The sequence below is a fragment of the Podarcis muralis genome, chromosome 15 (assembly GCF_964188315.1).
Source record: "Podarcis muralis chromosome 15, rPodMur119.hap1.1, whole genome shotgun sequence".
Classification (NCBI taxonomy): Eukaryota; Metazoa; Chordata; class Lepidosauria; order Squamata; family Lacertidae; genus Podarcis; species Podarcis muralis.
Genome location: NC_135669.1, coordinates 31856763 through 31878267, shown reverse-complemented (window position 1 = coordinate 31878267; position 21505 = coordinate 31856763). Strand labels below are relative to the sequence as shown.

The 21505-nt window shown below is 45.6% G+C and overlaps 1 protein-coding gene across 1 annotated transcript in view; it reads left to right on the top strand.

The window, feature by feature from the left end:
- Window positions 1-1524: 1524 nt before the first annotated feature.
- LOC114585775 (uncharacterized) overlaps window positions 1525-21505 on the top strand; it is a 33374-nt gene continuing 13393 nt past the window's right edge. The window contains exons 1-4 of the mRNA XM_028708651.2: window positions 1525-1599; window positions 5836-5906; window positions 6432-6540; window positions 6682-7511. Coding sequence (XP_028564484.2) covers window positions 5883-5906; window positions 6432-6540; window positions 6682-7511 — 963 coding nt within the window. The 5' untranslated portion in view covers window positions 1525-1599; window positions 5836-5882. The remainder of the gene's footprint in view (window positions 1600-5835; window positions 5907-6431; window positions 6541-6681; window positions 7512-21505) is intronic.

Sequence of the window (21505 nt, the reverse complement as noted above, 5' to 3'; positions counted from 1 at the left end):
GACCTTAGCATCTCAGGGGCAAGTAAGAGGGGTCAGTTGTGCCTTTCGCTCTTGCTCTATTCAAAATACAGTCCTCCTTTAACGAATTAAGTTGTTGATGCTTGTGTACTTGCAAGTGCATCCTTGAAAAGTGCACCACCCTTCCAAAGAAGGTTACTCAATGAAATATAGGCTATGCTGCAATCGTAAGAAGGCAGAGGAAACCCGGCACTGCAATTAGCCAATGGGAGCTGTGCCCAGATTTTGAAGTCCCCATGGGACTCGTGGCATACATAGCTAATTGGGGGTTTAAACCATATGATTAAAATATTTTTAAAATATTTGGCAGATCGATACAAATGGCAGAAAAAGGAAGAAAACTCAGGGCACAAGACAGGATTCTAGGGCTTTCCTGAGTCGAGAGGCTTTTAGCGCAAACTACGCTGTGTTGCTGCCTGCTGCTGCTGCTGCTGTTATTATTTTACCAATATGCCGCCTATTTGACTGGGTTTCCTCAGCCACTCTGGGTGGCTTCCAACAAAATTAAAAACACAATAAAACATCAGCCATTAAAAACTTCCCTGAACATAAATGGCTTGTTCGAGCTAGACAGCAGGTAATTGATTTTATCAATATCACTGAAGGGGGTTTCTTTATGTATTTAGCCCTTCTTTAAGTATTTAGCCCTTCTTTAGGTATTTAGCCCTTCTTTAAGTATTTAGCCCTCAGAATTTCATATAGCTTACAGTACAACATACAATGAATGGGGTCCTCAATTGGCTGACATTCACAGCTGCACAGGCGCTGTTCTTTGGGAATGTCTTTATATCGCCCTTCCAGGAAGTTGCTTTTCAGTGTCTGGATATTTCACTGGCATAGATCTTTCTCAGTTCCAAATTTGTTCTTTTTGACAGGATAGGTTGTGGAGAATCTAGATACCATCACTGTTTCCGTATCCCGTTTGGCCAATAGATCCTGAAAATAAACCTTCAGCTAGAATGCACGTTAGATGACAGGAAGGTTACTGGATCAAAACCTAATTTTTGAAGCAATATATCCCAGCTTTCTACCCAAGAAGCCTTAAAGAGAGCGATTGCAGTTGCTCTGCCACACATAGCTTGACCCACCTGGGATCTTTCCTTTTTTCTCTCATTCTGGCAGACCAGCATTTCCCTACTTCCCACCCAGGGTGGCCCCCATCAAACTTCAGTTTCCAGGAGCTGAGATGGGGATCCATGACCATTTCAAGTGGTATGCTACTGTCTTAAATGTATAGCACAGGTGGGCCCTCAGTTTGGGTGCTTCCTTGCCAGTGTGTACATCGACCCGTTATTGTGTTATTATTTACTCAGCCTCGGGATGCACCTGTTCCCAGGTGAATAATGGAGCTGAAAGCACAGGTGCATTTGCAACAATACGCTGAGCTGCCAGTGGGGCTGCCAGTTGCTGATTGGTATCTCATTCAAAGCAGTGACCTTTTGAACCATTATCCTGGGGAGTTTTTCCAGCTGAGGGGGGGCTGTTGTTCTCAACAGACCAAGCAGCAATTTTACCACTTCATCTTGCAGGACATTCAATAGATCTTTGGTGACTGCCGCACCTCCCGACCTGGTCTGGAAGGTAAGACATTTGCTCCAGGGGTCTCTGCTTAACAAGGGCACTTCTGATTTCCTGGAACCTACCTGTGACAAATCACTGGGATTTGTCCCTAGCAGGGAGTGTGTTTTTTAAATGTTTGGAGGGGCTAATTTCTGCAGTGTCCGTCCTTCCAGTTTCAGACTTTCCTCCCCACCCCCAAGGTTTTTAAGCAGAGGTTGGATGGCCATCTGTCAGGGATGCTTTAACTGAGATTCCTGTATTGCAGGGGGTTGGACTAGATGGCCCTTGGAGTCCCTTCCAACTCTATGATTCTGTGACTTTTTAAAAACCACCTGCTATTTATTGTTGCTTGTATTGGTTTTTTGGTTTTTTTTGGTAACGTGTAGTTTTAAAAAATAATTTTTATTAGAATTTGTAGAAGGGAATACAAATATCATTGTCAAATATCTTTTCGGTCAAAACTAAAGCGTTAATCTAAATAAAAACACAAACCAAAATGAGAAGAGAGGAAAGAAAGAGAAATAGAGAGAGAGAGAGAGAGAGAGAGAGAGCGCAAGAGTAGGGAGAAAGGGGGAAAGGGAAGAGAAAGAGTGAGGAAATAATTTAAAAGAGAAAGGGAAAGGGGGGAAGTTGTTTTTCATGTTGTTGTATTTTTTTTAACAAACGTGAGCTCTGTAGATAGATTACCGTAAATATTTAATTAAATGAAATGTTTCATTTAGATTGTAAATTAAATTAAATATTTGCTAAATTAATTAAATGAATATGGGCATCATGAGACCTGGCAACCTTGGCCGACAAACAGGAAATGGCTTTGGGTGTCAGGAAATGCGTAAGTAAGATTAGCAAACAGGCTCCGCATCGGGTGCTAATTATTAAGAATTGATCGATAACTCTGCACGTGTAGCTATAAAGCTGCAGGCACAATAAGCCCTAGAGCAGAACGCAAAGCACGCAATCCAGCCCAGGGCTGTAATCATATTTTGCCTGTCCTGATTAAGGCTATGTTCACATTCCCAGATTCTTCAAGTGTCCCTATTTTCCAGGGACATCCCTGATTTAGAAAAGCCATTTTATCTGATCCCGGAATGTCCCACTTTTCCTTAGGATGTCCCTATTTTCATTAGAGAAACGTTGGCGGGTATGGTAGGATTCCCCTATTTTCAAATTACAGGATTGCCTTCAGATGGCTCGGGGGAGCCGGATAACTCCATACCATCCAACATTTCTCCAATGGAAAAAGGAAAATAGGGACACTTGGAGGGTCTGCAAGAGCCTCTCCTCTTCTGTGGCTTCTGGCAACTGGGATTCAAAAGCACTGTTGGTCCAATCCTATTCATTCATTCATAAAAATATTCAGTGCTTTTTTCCCCTTTAAAAAATGTTTAGGGGCACTCTCATTTTGACTCAAGAAACCACCATTTTATAGTTCAAATCGGGGAAAATAAATACAGTAAATGGATAAAAGTACAAAGATTCGCAAAATGTTTAGGGGTAAGCGTACCCCCAGAAAAAATGCCCTGAAAATATTTATATACTGCTGTATCATAAGTATACTGTTTATCACAGCAGTTTACAACAATATAAAAGCATAACATCACAAAATGTTAAAAACTAGTGAAAAGCAAGAAGAAATCAGAAGCAAACACCCATAGACCATTGTGTGAAGTGTGGTCTTAATAGCCTGCATTTTAAAGCCATCCTGCGGGAAGGAGTTCCAGAGTTTAACTACCTGCTGGGTGAAGAAGGATTTCCATTCTTTTGCTGCTGTTCGATGCCTAGTTTCTCAAAACCAGCAGACTGATGGGAGTCCTGAAGCCTTTGCACAGGGCAAAGGCATCGACCCCCCCCCCCAACCCCTTGTTTACGTAGATGGAAACCAATCTGGCACTAAAGAAGCTGCGCAGATGCAACTTCACTGTGCCCTAAAGAGACAGCGTGAACACACCCTAAATCAGGCATAGGCAAACTCGGCCCTCCATATGTACTACAGCTCCCATCATCCCTAGCTAACTGGACCAGTGGTCAGGGATGATGGGAATTGTAGTCCCAAACATCTGGAGGGCCGAGTTTGCCTATGTCTGCCCTAAATGCACACTGTGCTTCTTTCATTCCTGTTCCAAGGCAACAACTGCTCCCCAAACCTCCCAGTCTTTCCTTCCTTTTGTCTGGTTTAACTTTATTGTTATGCAAAACCTCAATCTTCCAGCAGTGAGAGACCCCAGGGATTGCAGGTGTGGTTTCCCAGAGTTCATTTTCCTTGGAATGAAGGTTGATGGAGACCTTGCCAGCAGATCTTACCCCAAGTTCCTAATATAATGCAATTATTTTTACACCATTTTCACTAATAGATGCATCTTGGTGAGATTCTTTCCCTTTTGGATGCTTCTGGTACATTTCCCTTCCCTTTCCGGGAACTCTAGCTGGAAAGTGTGGATTTTTAAGGGTTCCTGTGTTCTGGTTCACGTACAAAGTGCAAATTTGGTAGTTCTCACATTAAACTACGAACTTAATTTATTTTTCCAGCGTCACTACATCTGCTCAGGCTTCAGAGACTCTCCGTCTCCTGTACATCACATAAAGGCATTCAAATCTATCTTTTAAAACTGTTTTATCAATTAAAATTGTTTTGATGGTGATTTGTTCATTAGGCAACGTATGCTGTAACTGTGATGAAATGTTATGATGCAGTTGTTTACTGTTTCAAAGCCATTTCAGGGTTCATCTGAATGAATCCTGGTGCAGGAATTCAATAAATCATGTAAATCAAATCTTTCTCTCTTTTTGCTGTTACAGATAGGTAGCCGTGTTGGTCTGCCATAGTCAAAACAAAAAAAATTCCTTCCAGTAGCACCTTAAAGACCAACTAAGTTAGTTCTTGGTATGAGCTTTCGTGTGCATGCACACTTCTTCAGATACACTGAAACAGAAGTTGCCAGATCCTTCTATATAGTGAGAAGGTGGGGAGGGGTATTACTCAGAAGGGTGGTGGGAATGGGTGATTGGCAGATAGCTGTGATGAGCCTGTTGACGACTCTTAACGACTGCAATAGGTCTTACAGGAAAAAGCAAGGGGTGAGAAGGTGAAAAATGGCTTTGTCATGTATACTGAGATAAGAATCCAATGCCTTTGTTCAGACCAGGTCTCTCCATGGTTTTAAGTTTGGTAATGAGTTGCAATTCAGCAGCTTCTCTTTCCAGTCTATTTCTGAAATTCCTTTGTAGTAAAACAGCTACTTTGAGATCTTGTATAGAATGTCCTGGGAGACTGAAGTGTTCTCCTACTGGTTTCTCTGTCTTGTGATTCTTGATGTCAGATTTATGTCCGTTTATTCTTTGGCGTAAGGTTTGGCCTGTTTGTCCAATATAGAGAGCTGAAGGGCACTGTTGGCATTTGATGGCATACACAATGTTAGATGATGAGCAATTAAATAGTCCCGAGATGGTATGTGTGGGGCCAGTAATGGTGTTGTCCGGGTGTATGTGGCAGCAAAGTTGGCATCTGGGTTTACTGCAGGCTCTGGTGCCAGTGTCCGTGTTAAGTCTGGTTGTAGTATTATTGTGGGTTAGGAGTTGTTTAAGATTGGGTGGCTGTCTGTAGGCAATGAAAGGTCTTCCTCCCAGAGCTTGAGAAAGAGAACTGTCATTGTCCAGGAGAGGTTGTAGATCTCTTTTTGCTGTTTTGTTTTGTTTTAATTGGAACTGAAGGCAGAAAGGCATGTCTTGCTCCATACTGGACCCAAGAGCTGTTTTGCGGCCAAAGGTGATAGAAGGTGCCTTTAGCCACTAACGCTGCCATGATTCATTCATTCATTCATTCCATTTATAGCACACCTATTTTCTCCAAGGAGCTCAAGATGGTATATATGGTTCTCCCCCTCCGCATTCCTGCATTGCAGGGGGTTGAATTAGATGACCCTGGGATCCCTTCCAGCTCTACAATTCTATGATTCGATAATTTAATCCCCACAACAACCTTGTGAGGAAGATTTGGCTAAGAGGCAGTGACTGGCCGCTAGGTTCATGGCCAAGTGGGGATTTGAACCCTGGGCTTTCTCAGGTCCCATTCTGACCCCTCTGGTTACCCTCCAAGGGCTGTTTAGCTCAAACTACTTTGAGATTGCAAACGTTTTAATGATTTGAGTAACACTCCAAGCGCCTCTAATACTTCCCTGTGCATCCAAAGCCACCCAACAAAATTTGCCATCAAGACTTAATGTTTTAAGACTGGGCACATATCTATTTACTGCATTTCAGGTGGGTTTACCTCTGCCAGCAACGTGACTACTCTGCAAGACGTCAGAATGGTGCAGTTCCATTACCAAAAGGTAACTTCAGTGTGTGGATATGTCCCTTCACCATTTTACACTCACAACAACCCTGTGAAGGAGGTTAGGCTGAGAGATGGTGACAGGTCCAAGGTCATCCGGTGAGCTTAATGGCCAAGTTGAGATTTGAACCTTGGTCTCCCAGGCCCCATTCTGACACTCTAACCACTACACTACGATTTTAGTCTTGTTTTAAATGCATTTGGTTTTGGGTATGTGCATGTGTGTTTTAAACTGTTTTTAATTATATCATATGTAAATTGCCTTGAGACAGTGGTTTAGAAGGTGTTCAATGAAATCATCATCATCATCATCATCATCATCGGGATCAGGTGAAGTCCCGTTCTCCACACTAAATTTTAAGAAGGGCATTGATAAACTAGAATGTGCCTTCTCTCCTTTGTTTTGGTTTCTGTCCCCTGTTGGAGACAGTGTACCGGAACAGATGGACCCTTGGTCTGATCCAGTGCAGGCAGTTATTACGTATCAGAGTCAAATGGCTATTTCTGGATCCTCTTTCCGCAGCGCAAGAGGAAGGTGCAACGGTGCTGCATTTGCTTTGTGGAAGTCCTCAGCGGATTCCTCCTCTTGTTGCTGGTAGCGACTGTCTTCACTCTCCTGCGCTGTTTTCTAGGTAAGGCCCTTTGCTTTATCTGTGCCTTCTTTGAATGAGAGCGTAACATTGATTTAATTGTATGCTGCCTTTCCATAACTGGGAGGGGAGGGAGCCTAAACTGGTTTGGTTAATAATGTGGACATGTCCCCACCCCAACAGAGTTCTCCGATCTTACATTAGCAAACAGTGGGAGTAAGGCAGAGCTCTTGAGGAATTCAACCACACCTACAAAAGGCCTTGCGTTTCTCAGGACTGTTCCTCACACCTCAACCATAAATGAGATCATTTCTCAGCAGCCCACAGTACCCCTGAAGTCGGTGTCACCTCAGGCCTCATCTCAGAGCAAGATGGGTTCTCCTCTGTCAACCACTGAGAAGTCCAATCCAGAGACTTCATTGCCGCCATTAATTTCAGTGACGCAAAATAGTTCGCCACAGCAGCCCACCTTAAGCACAAAACTGAGGTCCACTCAGCTGGACCTGCTCGTACAATGGATGGCTCCACAGCAGCTTACCTTGGCTGCAGAACCATTGCCTCCGCCAACCATGACTACAAAACTGGAATCTCCTCACCAGCTAACTTCAGATGTGAAGCCGTTGATGCCTCAACATAGCCCCTCAGCAATGGAGGAGTCTTCTGGACAACCAATAACCCCAGCCACCAAGTGGCCTTCTCCTACCCAGCTAAGTTCAGCCACAAAACAGAAGTTTGTAACTCGTCCAATTGCAACTGTGCAGCACCTAACCAGAACTGCAACCTCAGCTTCTCCTACCACAAAGCTGAGACCTCCTCAGATCTCCTCAGCCATGCCATCTTCTCCACCACAGCTAACCCAATTCACCAGTCTGCCATCTCTACAGCAGCTGACCACAACCATGAAAGGAACAACTTCCACCATGAAATCCATTTTTTTACTTCAGTTGATGACAAGCTACAGAGTCTCGACTTTGGAAAGTTCCAGCAGTGAGGCCACAAAGCTGGAATATATGGTAAGCATGATGTTTCACTATCCGTTGCATGTACTAAATGTGAAATGATATCTATGCAACCATGCCAAATGCAGCAACGTTTTAGCCTGCTGTTCAAACGTTGGGTGTCAGTTTTTTTTTCAAATCTGAAATAGAATTTGTGAACATTTAACTATAAAGATAACAAAAAACTTGATTTTCAAAGGTATTGACAACTGTCAATAGTCAGTGACAAGATCTCAGATTGTCAATTTCAGCGTATTTTGATGTCAGACTAGTCAAGAAATATCCACATATTCAGATACGTCCAGTATATTGGATGCCAAAGACCAGCATCAAATGTTTCGTGATTATTTGGGAAATGCACAAATATTCAGGAGCTTTCAATATAGTATTGTGGTTGTTCAGGAAATATCCAAATATTCAGAGGATGTCTGGTGAATATCCTACACTGAAATTGACAGGGGAGAAGGGCAAGGAACATTGGGAGCAAATTCTTTCAGTCCCAGAGTATGGCCACTATCCTAATGAATCTCTGATAAGTTTCTCCCCTCATCTCATGGTGTGTCAGCGTGTCATAAAAGCTTCTGCTTCCTCCCTTGTTGTATGTGTGGCTTGACTGGCTGGCTTGAATCAGCTTGACCCATTTGCACTGGCAAACGTGCCCCCTGTTCACACTTAGAATGACAGCATTCAGAGCAGCCTCACAAGTCTGCTTGCTCATCCACCTGGTTTAGGATTTCCCACTCTGAGACTGACACCGGTCCCACAGGGCCACAGGCAGAAAACAGCCTTTCTTCATCACCTGCTTTGAAACTGAGATATATTAACCAGGGGTCTCTAACCATTTTTGGACTAGTGGGCACATTTCAAATGTTGAGAGTGTGCTGGGGACGCACGTCACAAAATGGCTGCCAGGGAGGGGGCATGGCATAACACAAAATGGCTGCCATGGGGAGCATGGTGTTAGAGAGATAACCACTCTAATGACCTCATGCTGACCATAGGAAATAGCTATGTCCTGCTCGTCTTGGTTATGGAGAACACACACACACACACACACACACACACACACACACTGTTGTGATGCTGCTGCTTTCTAATAATAACAGAGAGCACATTTCTCAGTACAGTGGTACCTCGCAAGACGAATGCCTCGCAAGACAAAAAACTCGCTAGACGAAAGGTTTTTCCGTTTTCGAGTTGCCTCGCAAGACGAATTTCCCTATGGTCTTGCTTCGCAAGACGAAAACGTCTCACGACTTTGTTTCCTTTGTCTAAATAATAATTCGCAAGATGAAAAATTTGCTAGACGACAAAACTTGCGGAACGAATTAATTTCGTCTTGCGGGGCACCACTGTACCAGGAAAAATATACGAGGTAGCCACACCACTCTTGTTTGGGAGGAATAACTTAAAAGGTACCTGTACATTTTGCCCCATAACTATATTTCTAGGAGGGCTACTGACTTACTGTTTAAAGAAAGCTTAGAGTCTGGGGTACCTACCCAGGGGCACCACTAAATGCCTTCACAGGCGCCATAACACCCATAGACACCCCCTGCTTTTAGCTGATACCAGGGATTGAATGAGGGACTGGCTGCCTGGTAAACTGAACTCTGGCCTCCCTGACATGGCTTGATCTGTAGATTGAGTTGATATGCAGATGGATTACGCCTCCAGTTCAATACCATTATTAGCTTCTGCTGCTTTCGCAAGCTTCTCTGCCTATCCAGGATTTCCTGTATTCATTCCGCATGCCACATCAGTTGGATAACTAAGCCTTTAATTTGGGCTAATAGATCTCATCGGAATTTGAACCCATAACTCAGACCAACAGAGATGCTTCAAAGTTTCTAAATCAAGGCATGAGAACCTCTTCCAAGTGGGCCAGTTGGCAAAGCAAGCAGGGTGGGCACCTGCAGTTCCTGTGGGACAAAAGGATGTATCTAGCATGTGCACAAGCTAGCAGGGCTGATCATAAGAGCGTAAGAAGACCTTTCTGGGTTGGACCAATGGCCCGTCAAAGTCAGTTTCCTGTACTCCTTTTAGAATACATCCGAAGGCAGCCCTGTATTGGGAAGCTTTTAATGTCTGATGTTTGATTATGTTTTTATATGTGCTGGAAGCCACCCAGAGTGGCTGGGGCAACCCAGCCAGATGGGTGAGGTATAATTATTATTATTATTATTATGTTGCCTGGTGATTCGGGGCAGCCCTGAACAAATGCAGTTTGGACAACAGCTGTGTTCACCGCCAGTGGTGCTAAAAACTACGGCAAGCTATGTCCCTAGCAGGTTTGGGGATCACCCCTGATTGGGGTGCAGGTCAAATAAATGTGCCCCTACATACCTTGTTCTCTTAGATTGAAGCAGATGAGAGACTCAGGAACATTCTACCATATGTGGTGGACATGTAGGAAAATACAGGTATTCTGGGAGAGTATACATGCAGAACTGCAAAAAATGCTAAAGATCTCTTTCAATAAAAAACCAGAGGCCTACCTCCTAGGAATAACAGATTTGGATATTCCACAAAAGAGGAAGGGTATCTTTTTATATGCGACGACGGCAGCAAGAGTTTTGATCGCAGCAAAATGGAAGAGTAATGAAATCCCCTCTATACAAGATTGGATCCAAAAGCTGACAGAATATGCCGAATTAGATGGTTTATCAGAAAAAATAAAGAATAAATCAAAACAGGAATTTGTTTCTAAATGGGAGGTTTTCAAAGAATATCTGAAAAATAAATATAGTAGTTTAAATTCTGTTGCAGCATTCGAGGAACTTCAGTAATAGTTTCAAGGTAGATATAAGAAATTAGATTTATTGAGAATAAGTTTAATTATGAAAAAAAATGTGTATTGGCAATAAGTAATATGAATTTGAAATATGAAATAGACGGGAGGTTGGGTCTTTAGTGTTAAGACCAATAGATGTTTTATTGTTTGCTAAGAAAATTATGTGTCTATGGTTACTTTTGTAATTTGTGTGTAATTTGGTATTTGGGTTTTTTTTCCTTGTTGTATAAATAAAAAAACTTTATTTTTAAAAAAAGTAGATTGAGGCAGATGGCTGGGGCAGTTTAGAAGAGCCCTCGTGCAAATGCACGTGTGTGCAACAGTAGAGGCCTGGCTGGAAAGCTGAAAGCCTCTGCCACTACATGGGAGACGGATTGAAGAAGAGGAAATGCAAATTGGCCCTGCCCTGTAGCTTGACCAATCGCGGCTAGGAGCTAGGTGAAGTCATAGATCTTTTAAAAAGTACAGTGGTACCTCGGGTTACATACGCTTCAGGTTACAGACTCCGCTAACCCAGAAATAGTACCTTGAGTTAAGAACTTTGCTTCAGGATGAGAACAGAAATCGTGCAGCGGCAGCAGGAGGCCCCATTAGCTAAAGTGGTGCTTCAGGTTAAGAACAGACCTCTGGAACGAATTAAGTACGTAACCAGAGGTACCACTGTATAGACTCGCACACACCGGCCAGCTTCCATTTTGACTTGAAATATTCATTTTGGGCTTCTCAGAAATACAGAAAGGCAAGAAGCAGGTGAAGGGGGTGGGAGCACTGGCCCGCAACAGCACCCACCTGAGAGGCACCGGAACTATGCTCCTGTGTGCTCTAGCTGAAAAAAGCACTGATGGTATGCAGTATTCCAAACATGGTTGCACCAAAGTTTAGTTTAACAGCGCTGTGCGATTGGCAGTTTTATTTTCCATTCCTTTACTAATGATCCCTAGCAGGGAATTTGCCTTTTCAAAATCTGACCTGCACAGGGTCAATATCTTCATTGAGCCAGCACCATGACACCAAGATCTTCTTCCTTGTCCGTCACCCCTTGAGCAGCTGTGTGAAATCATATTACAACACTCTACTGCCTCCAGAAGATGTCCCTGCCATAGCTGTCAACTTTCAGATTTGAAAATAAGGGATCAGCAGCCTCACCTGTCCCAGGGACAGTCTACGGGATAGCTAACAATCCGGGATAGCTGCGGGAAGCAGCGGGAAACGGTGCTGGAATAAGGGGATTTCCCGCAAAAAAAAAGGGAAGGTTGACAGCTATGGTCCCTGCCATCTCCATTTTCAACTGGGAGAGACCCCTCCTTGAACTCCTGGAGAGACGCTGCCAGTCAGAGAAGACAACACTGAGCTAGATGGGCCAGTAGTCTGACTAAGGCCATTTCCTGTTTTGCACGCTTTACGTCATTTATGCAAGTTTTGATGCCTGAAGAGCCTTGTGGCTCACAGCAGAATGGCATGTTTCACAGCCAGTGCATGGCCACCCATAAAAGCAACAGCCCAGTCATTTTTCCTCCCATCCCTGTTCCCCCTCCCAGCTATTTTGTGAAACACCTGGTGTGATGTCATTGAGTCACCAGTGTCATTGTCTCCCATTACCATTAATGGAGGAGAGGGCTATTAATGGCTGCTAGCCACAATGGCTATGCTCTGCTTTAGTCAGAGGCAGAAATGCTTCAGAGTACCACTTGCTGGAAGGGACGCGGGTGGCGTTGTGGGTTAAACCACAGAGCCTAGGACTTGCCGATCAGAAGGTCGGCTGTTCGAATCCCCGCGACGGGGTGAGCTCCCGTTGCTCGGTCCCTGCTCCTGCCAACCTAGCAGTTCAAAAGCACCTCAAAGTGCAAGTAGATAAATAGGTACCACTCCAGCGGGAAGGTAAATGGCGTTTCCGTGCGCTGCTCTGGTTCGCGAATAGCTGCTTAGTCATGCTGGCCACATGACCCGGAAGCTGTACACCGGCTCCCTCGGCCAATAAAGCGAGATGAGCACCGCAACCCCAGAGTCAGTCACGACTGGACCTAATGGTCAGGGGTCCCTTTACCTTTACTACCACTTGCTGGAAACCACAGGAGGGGAGAGAGCTCTTGTGCTCAGGTCCTGCTCGTGGGTTTCCCAGCAGAGGCATCTGGTCAGCCACTGTGAGAACAGGATGCTGGACCAATGGGCCTTTGGCCTTGAACCAGCACTCACGTTCCCAGACCCTCCAACTATCCCTATTTTCCAGGGACAGTCCTGGATTTACAGAAACCACCCCAGTTTCTGATTTGATCCCAGAATGTCCCGCTTTTCCTTAGGACGTCCCTGTTTTCATTGCAGAAATGTTGGGGGGCATGGAGTTACGCGATCCCTGAGCCAAGAAAATAAGTAACTATACAACCTTTAGAAGACATCTGAAGTTTTTTTTAATGTTTAATGTTTTATTATGTTTTTATATATGTTGGAAGCTGCCCAGAGTGTCTGGGGCAATCCAGTCAGATGGGTGGGATATAAATAAAAAAAGTAATAATAATTGTTATTATGGAAGAGGACGTCCCTATTTTCATTGGAGAAATGTTGGTGGGCATGGGTCCTCTTATGTTCTAGATCAGGCATCCCCAGACTTGGCCCTCCAGTTCTTTTGGGACTACAACTCCCATCATCCCTAGCTAACAGGACCAGTGGTCAGGGATGATGGCAATTGTAGTCCCAAAACAGCTGGAGGGCCAAGTTTGGGGATGCCTGTTCTAGGTCCTTTGTGGGAGGCAGAAGATGCCTCTAAATAATTGCTGGTTAAAGGTTAAGGTAAAGGGACCCCTGACCATTAGGTCCAGTCGTGACCGACTCTGGGGTTGCGGCACTCATCTCGCTCTATGGGCCGAGGGAGCCGGCGTTTGTCCGCAGACAGCTTCCAGGTCATGTGGCCGGCATGACTAAACCACTTCTGGCAAACCAGAGCAGCGCACGGAAACGCCGTTTACCTTCCCGCCGGAGCGGTACCTGTTTATCTACTTGCACTTTGACGTCCTTTCGAACTGCTAGGTTGGCAGGAGCAGGGACCGAGCAACGGGAGCTCACCCCGTCACGGGGATTCGAACCGCCGACCTTCTGATCAGCAAGTCCTAGGCTCTGTGGTTTATCCCACAGCGCCACCCGCGTCCCCTAATTGCTGGTTAAAGGTAAAGGTAAAGGTACCCCTGCCCGTACGGGCCAGTCTTGACAGACTCTAGGGTTGTGCGCCCATCTCACTCAAGAGGCCGGGGGCCAGCGCTGTCCGGAGACACTTCCAGGTCACGTGGCCAGCGTGACATCGCTGCTCTGGCGAGCCAGAGCTGCACACGGAAATGCCGTTTACCTTCCCGCTCGTAAGCGGTCCCTATTTATCTACTTGCACCCGGGGGTGCTTTCGAACTGCTAGGTTGGCAGGCGCTGGGACCGAGCAACGGGAGCGCACCCCGCCGCGGGGATTCGAACCGCCGACCTTTTGATCGGCAAGCCCTAGGCGCTGAGGCTTTTGCAATTGCACTCAGGCGCTGCTTACGGGTTTCACATTGATACATCTGGTTGGCCGCCATGAGAACAGGATGCAGAACTAGAAGGGTCATTGACCTGATCCAGCCGCTCTTCTCATGCCCTTAACAGCTGTTGGAAGTGGACTGGGGAAAATGCAGTGACATCACAGCACTCGTTTGCATTGCCCCATGTGACGGGGCAGAGCAGAGGTGATGAGCACCCTCCATTTCCTCCTGCACAAACAGAAAATTAAATTAAAATGAGGGCTTTCCTTGTTCCAAGAGAGGCTCCTCCGTTTCTCCTTGGCCAGGTCCTATGACCGCATCTCTGATGCATTGCTAACCACACTCATGTTTCAGCTGACATACCAGCAGAACAACAAGGCAAGATAGCAATCTCATCCTTGAAGACTTTTGCTTATTAGCAGCTTGTTGACCACCAAGGAATTTTATCTCTTGATGTGATTCACCTTCCTGAGGGATGGAGCGGATGCGGGGCATTGATAGAATCATTTGGAGAAATGTGACCTCCACAACCCTTGGCTGTGGGTGCGCAACATCCTTTTACAACAGGCTGCAATGCTACCAGCAGCACCATTCTGCTTCCTGCTGTTGCTTGGGCAGCAGACAGGACTGGGGAAAGCTTTCAGCCCCCAACGCTTGAGAGCCACTGCCAGGCAGTGCAAACATTACTGAGCAAAAGAGGGTGGTGTAAGTCAGTGCCCTGGTTTCTAGTCACCTCACCTCAAAAAAAAAAAAAAAATTGAGGACATGAAAAATGGTTCAGAAAAGGGCAACCAAAAGGATCAGGGAGAGAGAATGACTCCCCTGTGATGAGGAAAGGTTGCAGCAATTGGGACTTTTTAGTTCAGGGGAAAGGTGAGTAAAAAGTGACATGATAGAAGTTTATAAAATTATGCAAGGCATGGAGAAAGTGGACAGAGAGGATGTTTTCTTCTTCTTGCCTAACTCTAGAACTTGTGGAAATCCAATGAAGCTGAAGGTTAGGAGATTCGGGACAGATAAAATAAATTCCTTCATGCATCACAGAATTAAGACTGCGGAACTCTCCCACAGGAGGCAGCAATGCAATGGCCACCAAACTTGGTCGACTTTAAAGGTGCATTGGTCAAATTCCTGGAGGAAAGCTCTATTGATGTCTACTAGTCGTGATGGCTATGCTCTGCCTCCTCTACACCTGCAAAAAGCAATGCTTCTGAATACCAGTTGCTGGAAGCCACAGGAGGAGAGAGGGCTCTTGTGCTCAGGGTCCTGCTTGTGGGTTTCCCAGAAGAGGCATCTGGTTGGCCACTGTGAGAACAGGATGTTCTGTGAGCCGCCCTGAGACCTCTGGGCATAGGGCAGAATATAGATGCAATAAATGAATGAATGAATGTTGGACTAGATATGCAATTGACCTGACACAACAGGCTCTTCTTATGCCCCTTGCCAGCAATCAAAAACACAAATTGTTTTAGTCACTTTGTTATCAACTTTGGAGGCAGCTGTATTAAGAGCGCAAGAACATCCTTATTTTCATTGATGAACCGACAAGGGTTGTCAGGTGCCACTCCACAACCTTTCAAATTAAAGGTTAGGCAGCCTCTGCATGGCACAGATCACAGAGATCTAACAACATCGTTTTAATTATGGCCTCTTCATCATTGCAAATTGGTCACTAATGCTGCATGGCTCTCTGTGACCCTTGTTACCCCATCCAGCATTTTCAGTTTCCAGGGAAGCGATGACAAGATTGTTAGCAGAACAACATGTAATTATATTTTCTTTTAAATATATTTGCTCTTTCTCTGACTCAGCTTTAACAACAGATCCAGTGCTTTCCCCCCCTGGGGGTACCCAAGGATATGCAGTGCCAGAACCACTTTTTCTAGAAGAAAAGCACTGAACAGATTCACCTTTTTGAAACGGAAGGTTTTAGCACTCGTGATAGTGCCTTTGTAGACAATGTGGACAAACTCCTTTGGTTTTCTGCTTATACTGGGAATGGTTCAACAAATTCCCAAACACAACTGCTGGTGGCGCCCCCTTATACTCAGACCCTTGGGTCCATCTAGCTCAGTATTGTCTACACTGACTGGCAGCAAGGGCTTTCCGGGGTTTCAGAGAGGAAGACTCTCCCAGATGCCACTGGGGATCGAAGCTGGGACCTTCTGCATGCAAAGCAGGAGCTTTGCTATTGAGCTACAGCATTTTGCATAAATATAAGCTAAGATTCCAGTCCTCATGGTTCTGAACAATGGGCTGATTTAAATAGAAGCGGAGGAATCTGCCTGATGCCAAGTCGGACCATTGGTGCATCTCAGTCAGTAGATACCAGATCCTTCCTATTTAGCCACCCTAGAGAGGCCATTGGGTCGCTGGTGGCGCTATGGGTTAAACCACAGAGCCTAGAACTTGCCAATCAGAAGGTCGGCAGTTCGAATCCCCGTGACGGGGTGAGCTCCTGTTGCTCAGTCCCTGCTCCTGCCAACCTAGCAGTTCGAAAGCACGTCAAAGTGCAAGTAGATAAACAGGTACCGCTCCGGCGGGAAGGTAAACGGCGTTTCCGTGCGCTGCTCTGGTTCACCAGAAGTGGCTTAGTCATGCTGGTAACATGACCCGGAAGCTGTACGCCGGCTCCCTCGGCCAATAAAGCGAGATGAGCGACTGGACCTAATGGTCAGGGGTCCCTTTACCTTTAGAGAGGCCACTGGGTGTACAAAGGGGAGGCCGTGAGACCAGCTTGGAGCAAGTAAGGAGCTGGCAACCAGCACTGAGCGCCAAAGAGCAATCGGAATCAGCACACACTAAAAGGCAGGACTGAGAACGAGCCGAGAGTCTGGACCAACCAGTAAAACTAGAAACCCAACACACGTTGGGTCACGTTAGCCAAGCAAAGCTTCACTGATGACAGGAAACCCACATTTACCGTAATCCTTCAAGCTTCTGTGGGTGGAGCCAACCACAAGCCTGGGCGGAGTCAATCTGGAGGGGTGGGGTTCTTCACTAAGGGGTGGGGTCAATCTGGAGGGGTGGGGTTCTTCACTAAGAAGCTGCAGTGGTACAACTGACCACATGGGGCAGCAGGCTTTGGAGGCATATCTGATCTGATCTGACCTGGTGGGTTGAGCAATTTGCGAAAGGCACTCTGCACATGCTCGCTTATCTCACCTTTCATCTTACTTCACAATCTTCAGACGGCAGGCCCAAGAACATTTGTGGCCCCTGATTCCAAAGCAACATCGCTCATGCAGTGAAAATTTCACTGAGGCTGAGTTGCAAGCATTTGTTCTATTCCACTGCAAAGATCTGCAGCCTGCAAAACTCCTTCTTGAAAAACAGGCGTGTGTGCAGCCTTGTGCTATGCTTTGGGAAGTTTGCATATTTATATTTATTTATTATTTAGTTTAAAAAGAGCCTTTGTACCCAGCTCTTCAACCAAGAAGGCTCCCGGGTCAGCCGACATACAATAAATTAAAGCAAGACGAGGTCTGATGATAAATGTGGGCCAACATCAGAAGAGCACTAACTTGGCAAAGGCTGGCTGAGGGCCCAGGCTAATCTGCCAGAAAGAAATTTGAAAGGCTTGTTATTGCTGGGTTCCCTTGCCAGAGCAAAGGGAGTCTGTCTATTCCATGTGTGTTCTGACAGATGATGTCATTGCTGCTGCTCTGTAGAGCTCTGCTATTCCCCCTGTGGCATCATTGCCTCAGGCAAAATTACTTGCGGTGCCTGTTCTGTTTCATGAATTGACACGCTTTTAATGTTGCAACGAACTGTTCTGCTAATTCACTGCAGTGGCCACCCAATCCTAACTCATGATGATGCTAAATTGAGATTTCCATTTCCTATTATTAGGCTACAGGTGAGCTCTTCCCTAGGGAGAAAAAAGGGGAATAGCCTCTTACGCAAAACAGCCTAACCCAGGTCCAAAAAACCTTGAGGAGGCAAGGTATGTAAGATAGCAAAAGCGGAAGGTGAAAGGCAGAGGCCAAATGAGGATGTTTGGTTTATGCGAGTGTTTCATACGGTGTGTATGACTGAATGCACATGGGTGTGTGTGTAGTTATACACACACTACCAAGAGGTTTGGGATCTTTTGCTAGAAATATGACGGGTGCTCGTTATGAATATGTGTCTGCCCTTAACCTTATGCCCACAAAAAGTTTTCATGCAAAAGAAATAAAGAAAAATTGCTTTATTACATGAAATGAAAGTGACAGAGTATATAAATGCTGCTTCGGATAGCCAAATTACCATTTAAGAAGGCAGCAAATACTACAGTACATAAACACCTTGCTCTGAAGAGTAACAGAATCCCTGTTCTCTAAAGCCTAAAGAAAGTGAGTGTGACAGTTTTGCCACAGGACCCACACTAATGTCAAGGGAAGAAATGCTTCACTGCATTCTAATGGAGAAGGGAGGAGGACTCTGAAATGAGCAATTCTTCTAATTCCAATATTTATATTGTTCTATTGTCTCTTCTTTGAATTTGCTGCCTATTTCCCATTTTGTTTATTTTGCTTAACTGAATGTTGAAAGAATATAACCATAGTGAGCAATGACTAAAGTAGATTTCCTTGTTTGTTTCCTGCCTTAAAGTTATTTTAGCATTATCTAGTTGGGAACCATTCTTTCACAGGAGGTGTAGATTAAACTTTGCTGGTCACCAGGTCACATATGCTGATCTTTACATAAAGTATTATGAGCTCAGGGCATGCTGGAGATAAGGCTGGTACCAGGGTCAAAAAAGTTCATAATGGGAATCTTTACTCATATTAAGTTATGCCAACCTTAATGTATGTCATGATCCACAGTAGCAAAGAACGGAAAAAGCTCATATTTACAATAGGGCTGCCATACGTCCAGATTTCAAGGATGGAATTGTCGTCTGGGGGGACTTTTTCAAAAGGCAGCGCTTTGTCCTGGATCTTAGGCAAGTCAATCGAAAAATCGCATTTCTTTGGCAAACCTCAACAACTTGGGGGTTTGTCTACGAAAGGCTCAACAACTTCCGGGGTGCCCTGGTTTTTTACTTTTTGAAATATGGCAACCATACACTAGGATTACTAGGATTACAAAAGCCATATTAGAGCGGCACACTGCACCAGGGCCTATGTGTGCTTGTTTTCTGCTGCTCCAGAGGGTAGAACCCAAACCAATGGCTTCAAGTGAGAAGAAGGTAAAGGTAAGGTAAAGGTACCCCTGCCCGTACGGGCCAGTCTTGGCAGACTCTGGGGTTAGGCCGGGGGCCAGCGCTGTCCGGAGACACTTCCGGGTCACGTGGCCAGCGTGACATCGCTGCTCTGGCGAGCCAGAGCCGCACACGGAAACGCCGTTTACCTTCCCGCTAGAAAGCGGTCCCTATTTATCTACTTGCCCCCGGGGGTGCTTTCGAACTGCTAGGTTGGCAGGCGCTGGGACCGAGCAACGGGAGCAAAGTGAGAAGAAAGGAGATTCCAAATAAACATTTGGAAGAACTTTCTGGTGGTAAGAGCTGCTTGACAGCGGAACACTCCTTCACTGAAGGTTCTTAAACAGAGGTTGGATGGCCACCTGTCAGGGATTCCTGAGCTACAATTCCTGCATTGCAGAGGGTTGGAATAGATGACCCTCAGGGTGCCTTCCGGCTCTGCAATTCTATGATTCTATAAGCCAGACCAGCCGCTTCATGGATGAGCATGGCCTTATTATGAACCGATCTGGCATTCAGCAACAGCACTACCAAACCGGAGGGCTTGGCAGATAAGCTCCCAGTACCTTCTCAAGGAGTAGGAGGGCTGGAACAAGACACAGAGACCAAATATGTATGCCTCTACCGCAGATGCAGGAAAGTCTTGCATAATCGTGCATGCAGGAGGCAGCCTCTCCCCACCCCTCAGTTGGTCATGCCTGAGATACAGCCTTCCTCAGAAGCTGGCAGGCTTATAATTAATTTGGATTATTCTGCTCCTGGCAACGAAATGCCGTCTTTACACATGTAATACCTTATATAAAGACTAAGCACAGGTGTTTTAGTTCCACTGTGATTTCCTTTCCTTTCTTTAGAGCCCAAAGAAAGGAGTAAGAGGATAAGGTACCATCTCATTATTATAATTTTTTAAAAGGAAATAAATAGCTTGCTTTGTAAAGGGACAGATGTGAGCAGGAATTAGTATCCTTGTGGGACCTGATGGACTAGAACAATAACTAGTTTGTTTTCGGAATGAACTTCATCATCCCCTTGACCACTGGCATTCCTGGCACTGGGGCCGATGGGAGTTGGAAGCCAAAGGTTCTGCACCTCTGCTCTAACCACTACACCACATAGGTGAGGGTGGGCTGACGTGAGAGAAGGTGCCCCCCCAAGTTTGCTGGTCTGGAGAGGATAAGATGCAGTGCCCCTGAGCATATGTGGAGTGCCCTTTTCCTCAATAGAGAGTAATTGCAGCCACTGCCCCTCCCTTTAATGTACGGGACAAGAAGGGTAAGGCCTTACTATCTTGGTGTTTCTGCCACCTTAGCCACTGTCCATTGATGAGCTTGCCATATGCCAAGGACGGCAGAGCTCTTCCGCCTTTGATGGTTGTGTGGAAGAAGATTCCAAGACCAAGAGAACTATAACTTCCACTGACATTGGCCATAACTTTAAGTACTTATTTTGTGCTTGCTTTCCTCCTTCACCCTTCTGTTCCTTTTTTCCTCACGTGCCCTGCCTTTTTCAGATTGTGAAGCTGCGGGCAGGGACTGCCTTAGAACTGATTCATGTCAGACCTTTTCAACTTAATGGGTGGGGCACGAATGCTGTCAATAGATTGTTCTTTATTTCCTAGGATTTATGAAACCGGTATGTAAAAACCTCAACGCGGTTTGCAAAAAAGAATAAATAAAATTACTAATAAAAAACCAAAACATTCAGAAAACTAAAACCAGTAATAGAATAAGAACATGTTGGCATTCTAGATACAGTGATACCTCAGGTTAAGAACTTAATTCGTTCCAGAGGTCCGTTCTTAACCTGAAACTGTTCTTAACCTGAAGCACCACTTTAGCTAATGGGGCCTCCCGCTGCTGCCGCGCCGCTGGAGCACAATTTCTGTTCTCATCCTGAAGCAAAGTTCTTAATCCGAGGTAGCGGAGTCTGTAACCTGAAGCGTATGTAACCTGAAGCATATGTAACCCGAGGTACCACTGTATCTGGGTAGGCCTGTCTAAACAAAACAGGCACCGAAATGAGTACAGCGAAGGATCCGTCTGCCTGGGATCAAGAGGCAGGGAGTTCCAAAGTTCAGGTGCCGCCACACTTAAAGATTGACAAATGTGGAACAGGTATTATGTGGCACCTGTAACAGAGCCAGTTCTGCATATCAGAACTGAACCAGATAAGGGATGCATGCGAGCCTCAGAGGTCTCCTCGCTCCAAGCAGAAGTACAGGAGCCGCCCATCCTCCTTGGCTTGTGGTCATGCTCCCAGCTGGCTGCCATGGCAACGAGGGTTAAGGCAGGCCATTTCAGAATATGGCTCCCGGCCTGCATTTTCAGCTGCTCTTTCACAACATGAAAACCCATCGCAGGGGTGTCTGAACGAAAGTTTGCCTCCTTTGCTGCTCTTTCTCCCCTCGTGTCGCAAACTCCTCTGACACGCTCGCCTAAATCAGGAACAGCCTTGGGGAGGGTCCAAAGGTCCCTGTTTGGAACAGGTTAGGCGAGAGCAGAGGTTTGCGTGCCAAGGGGTGGCGGTCACC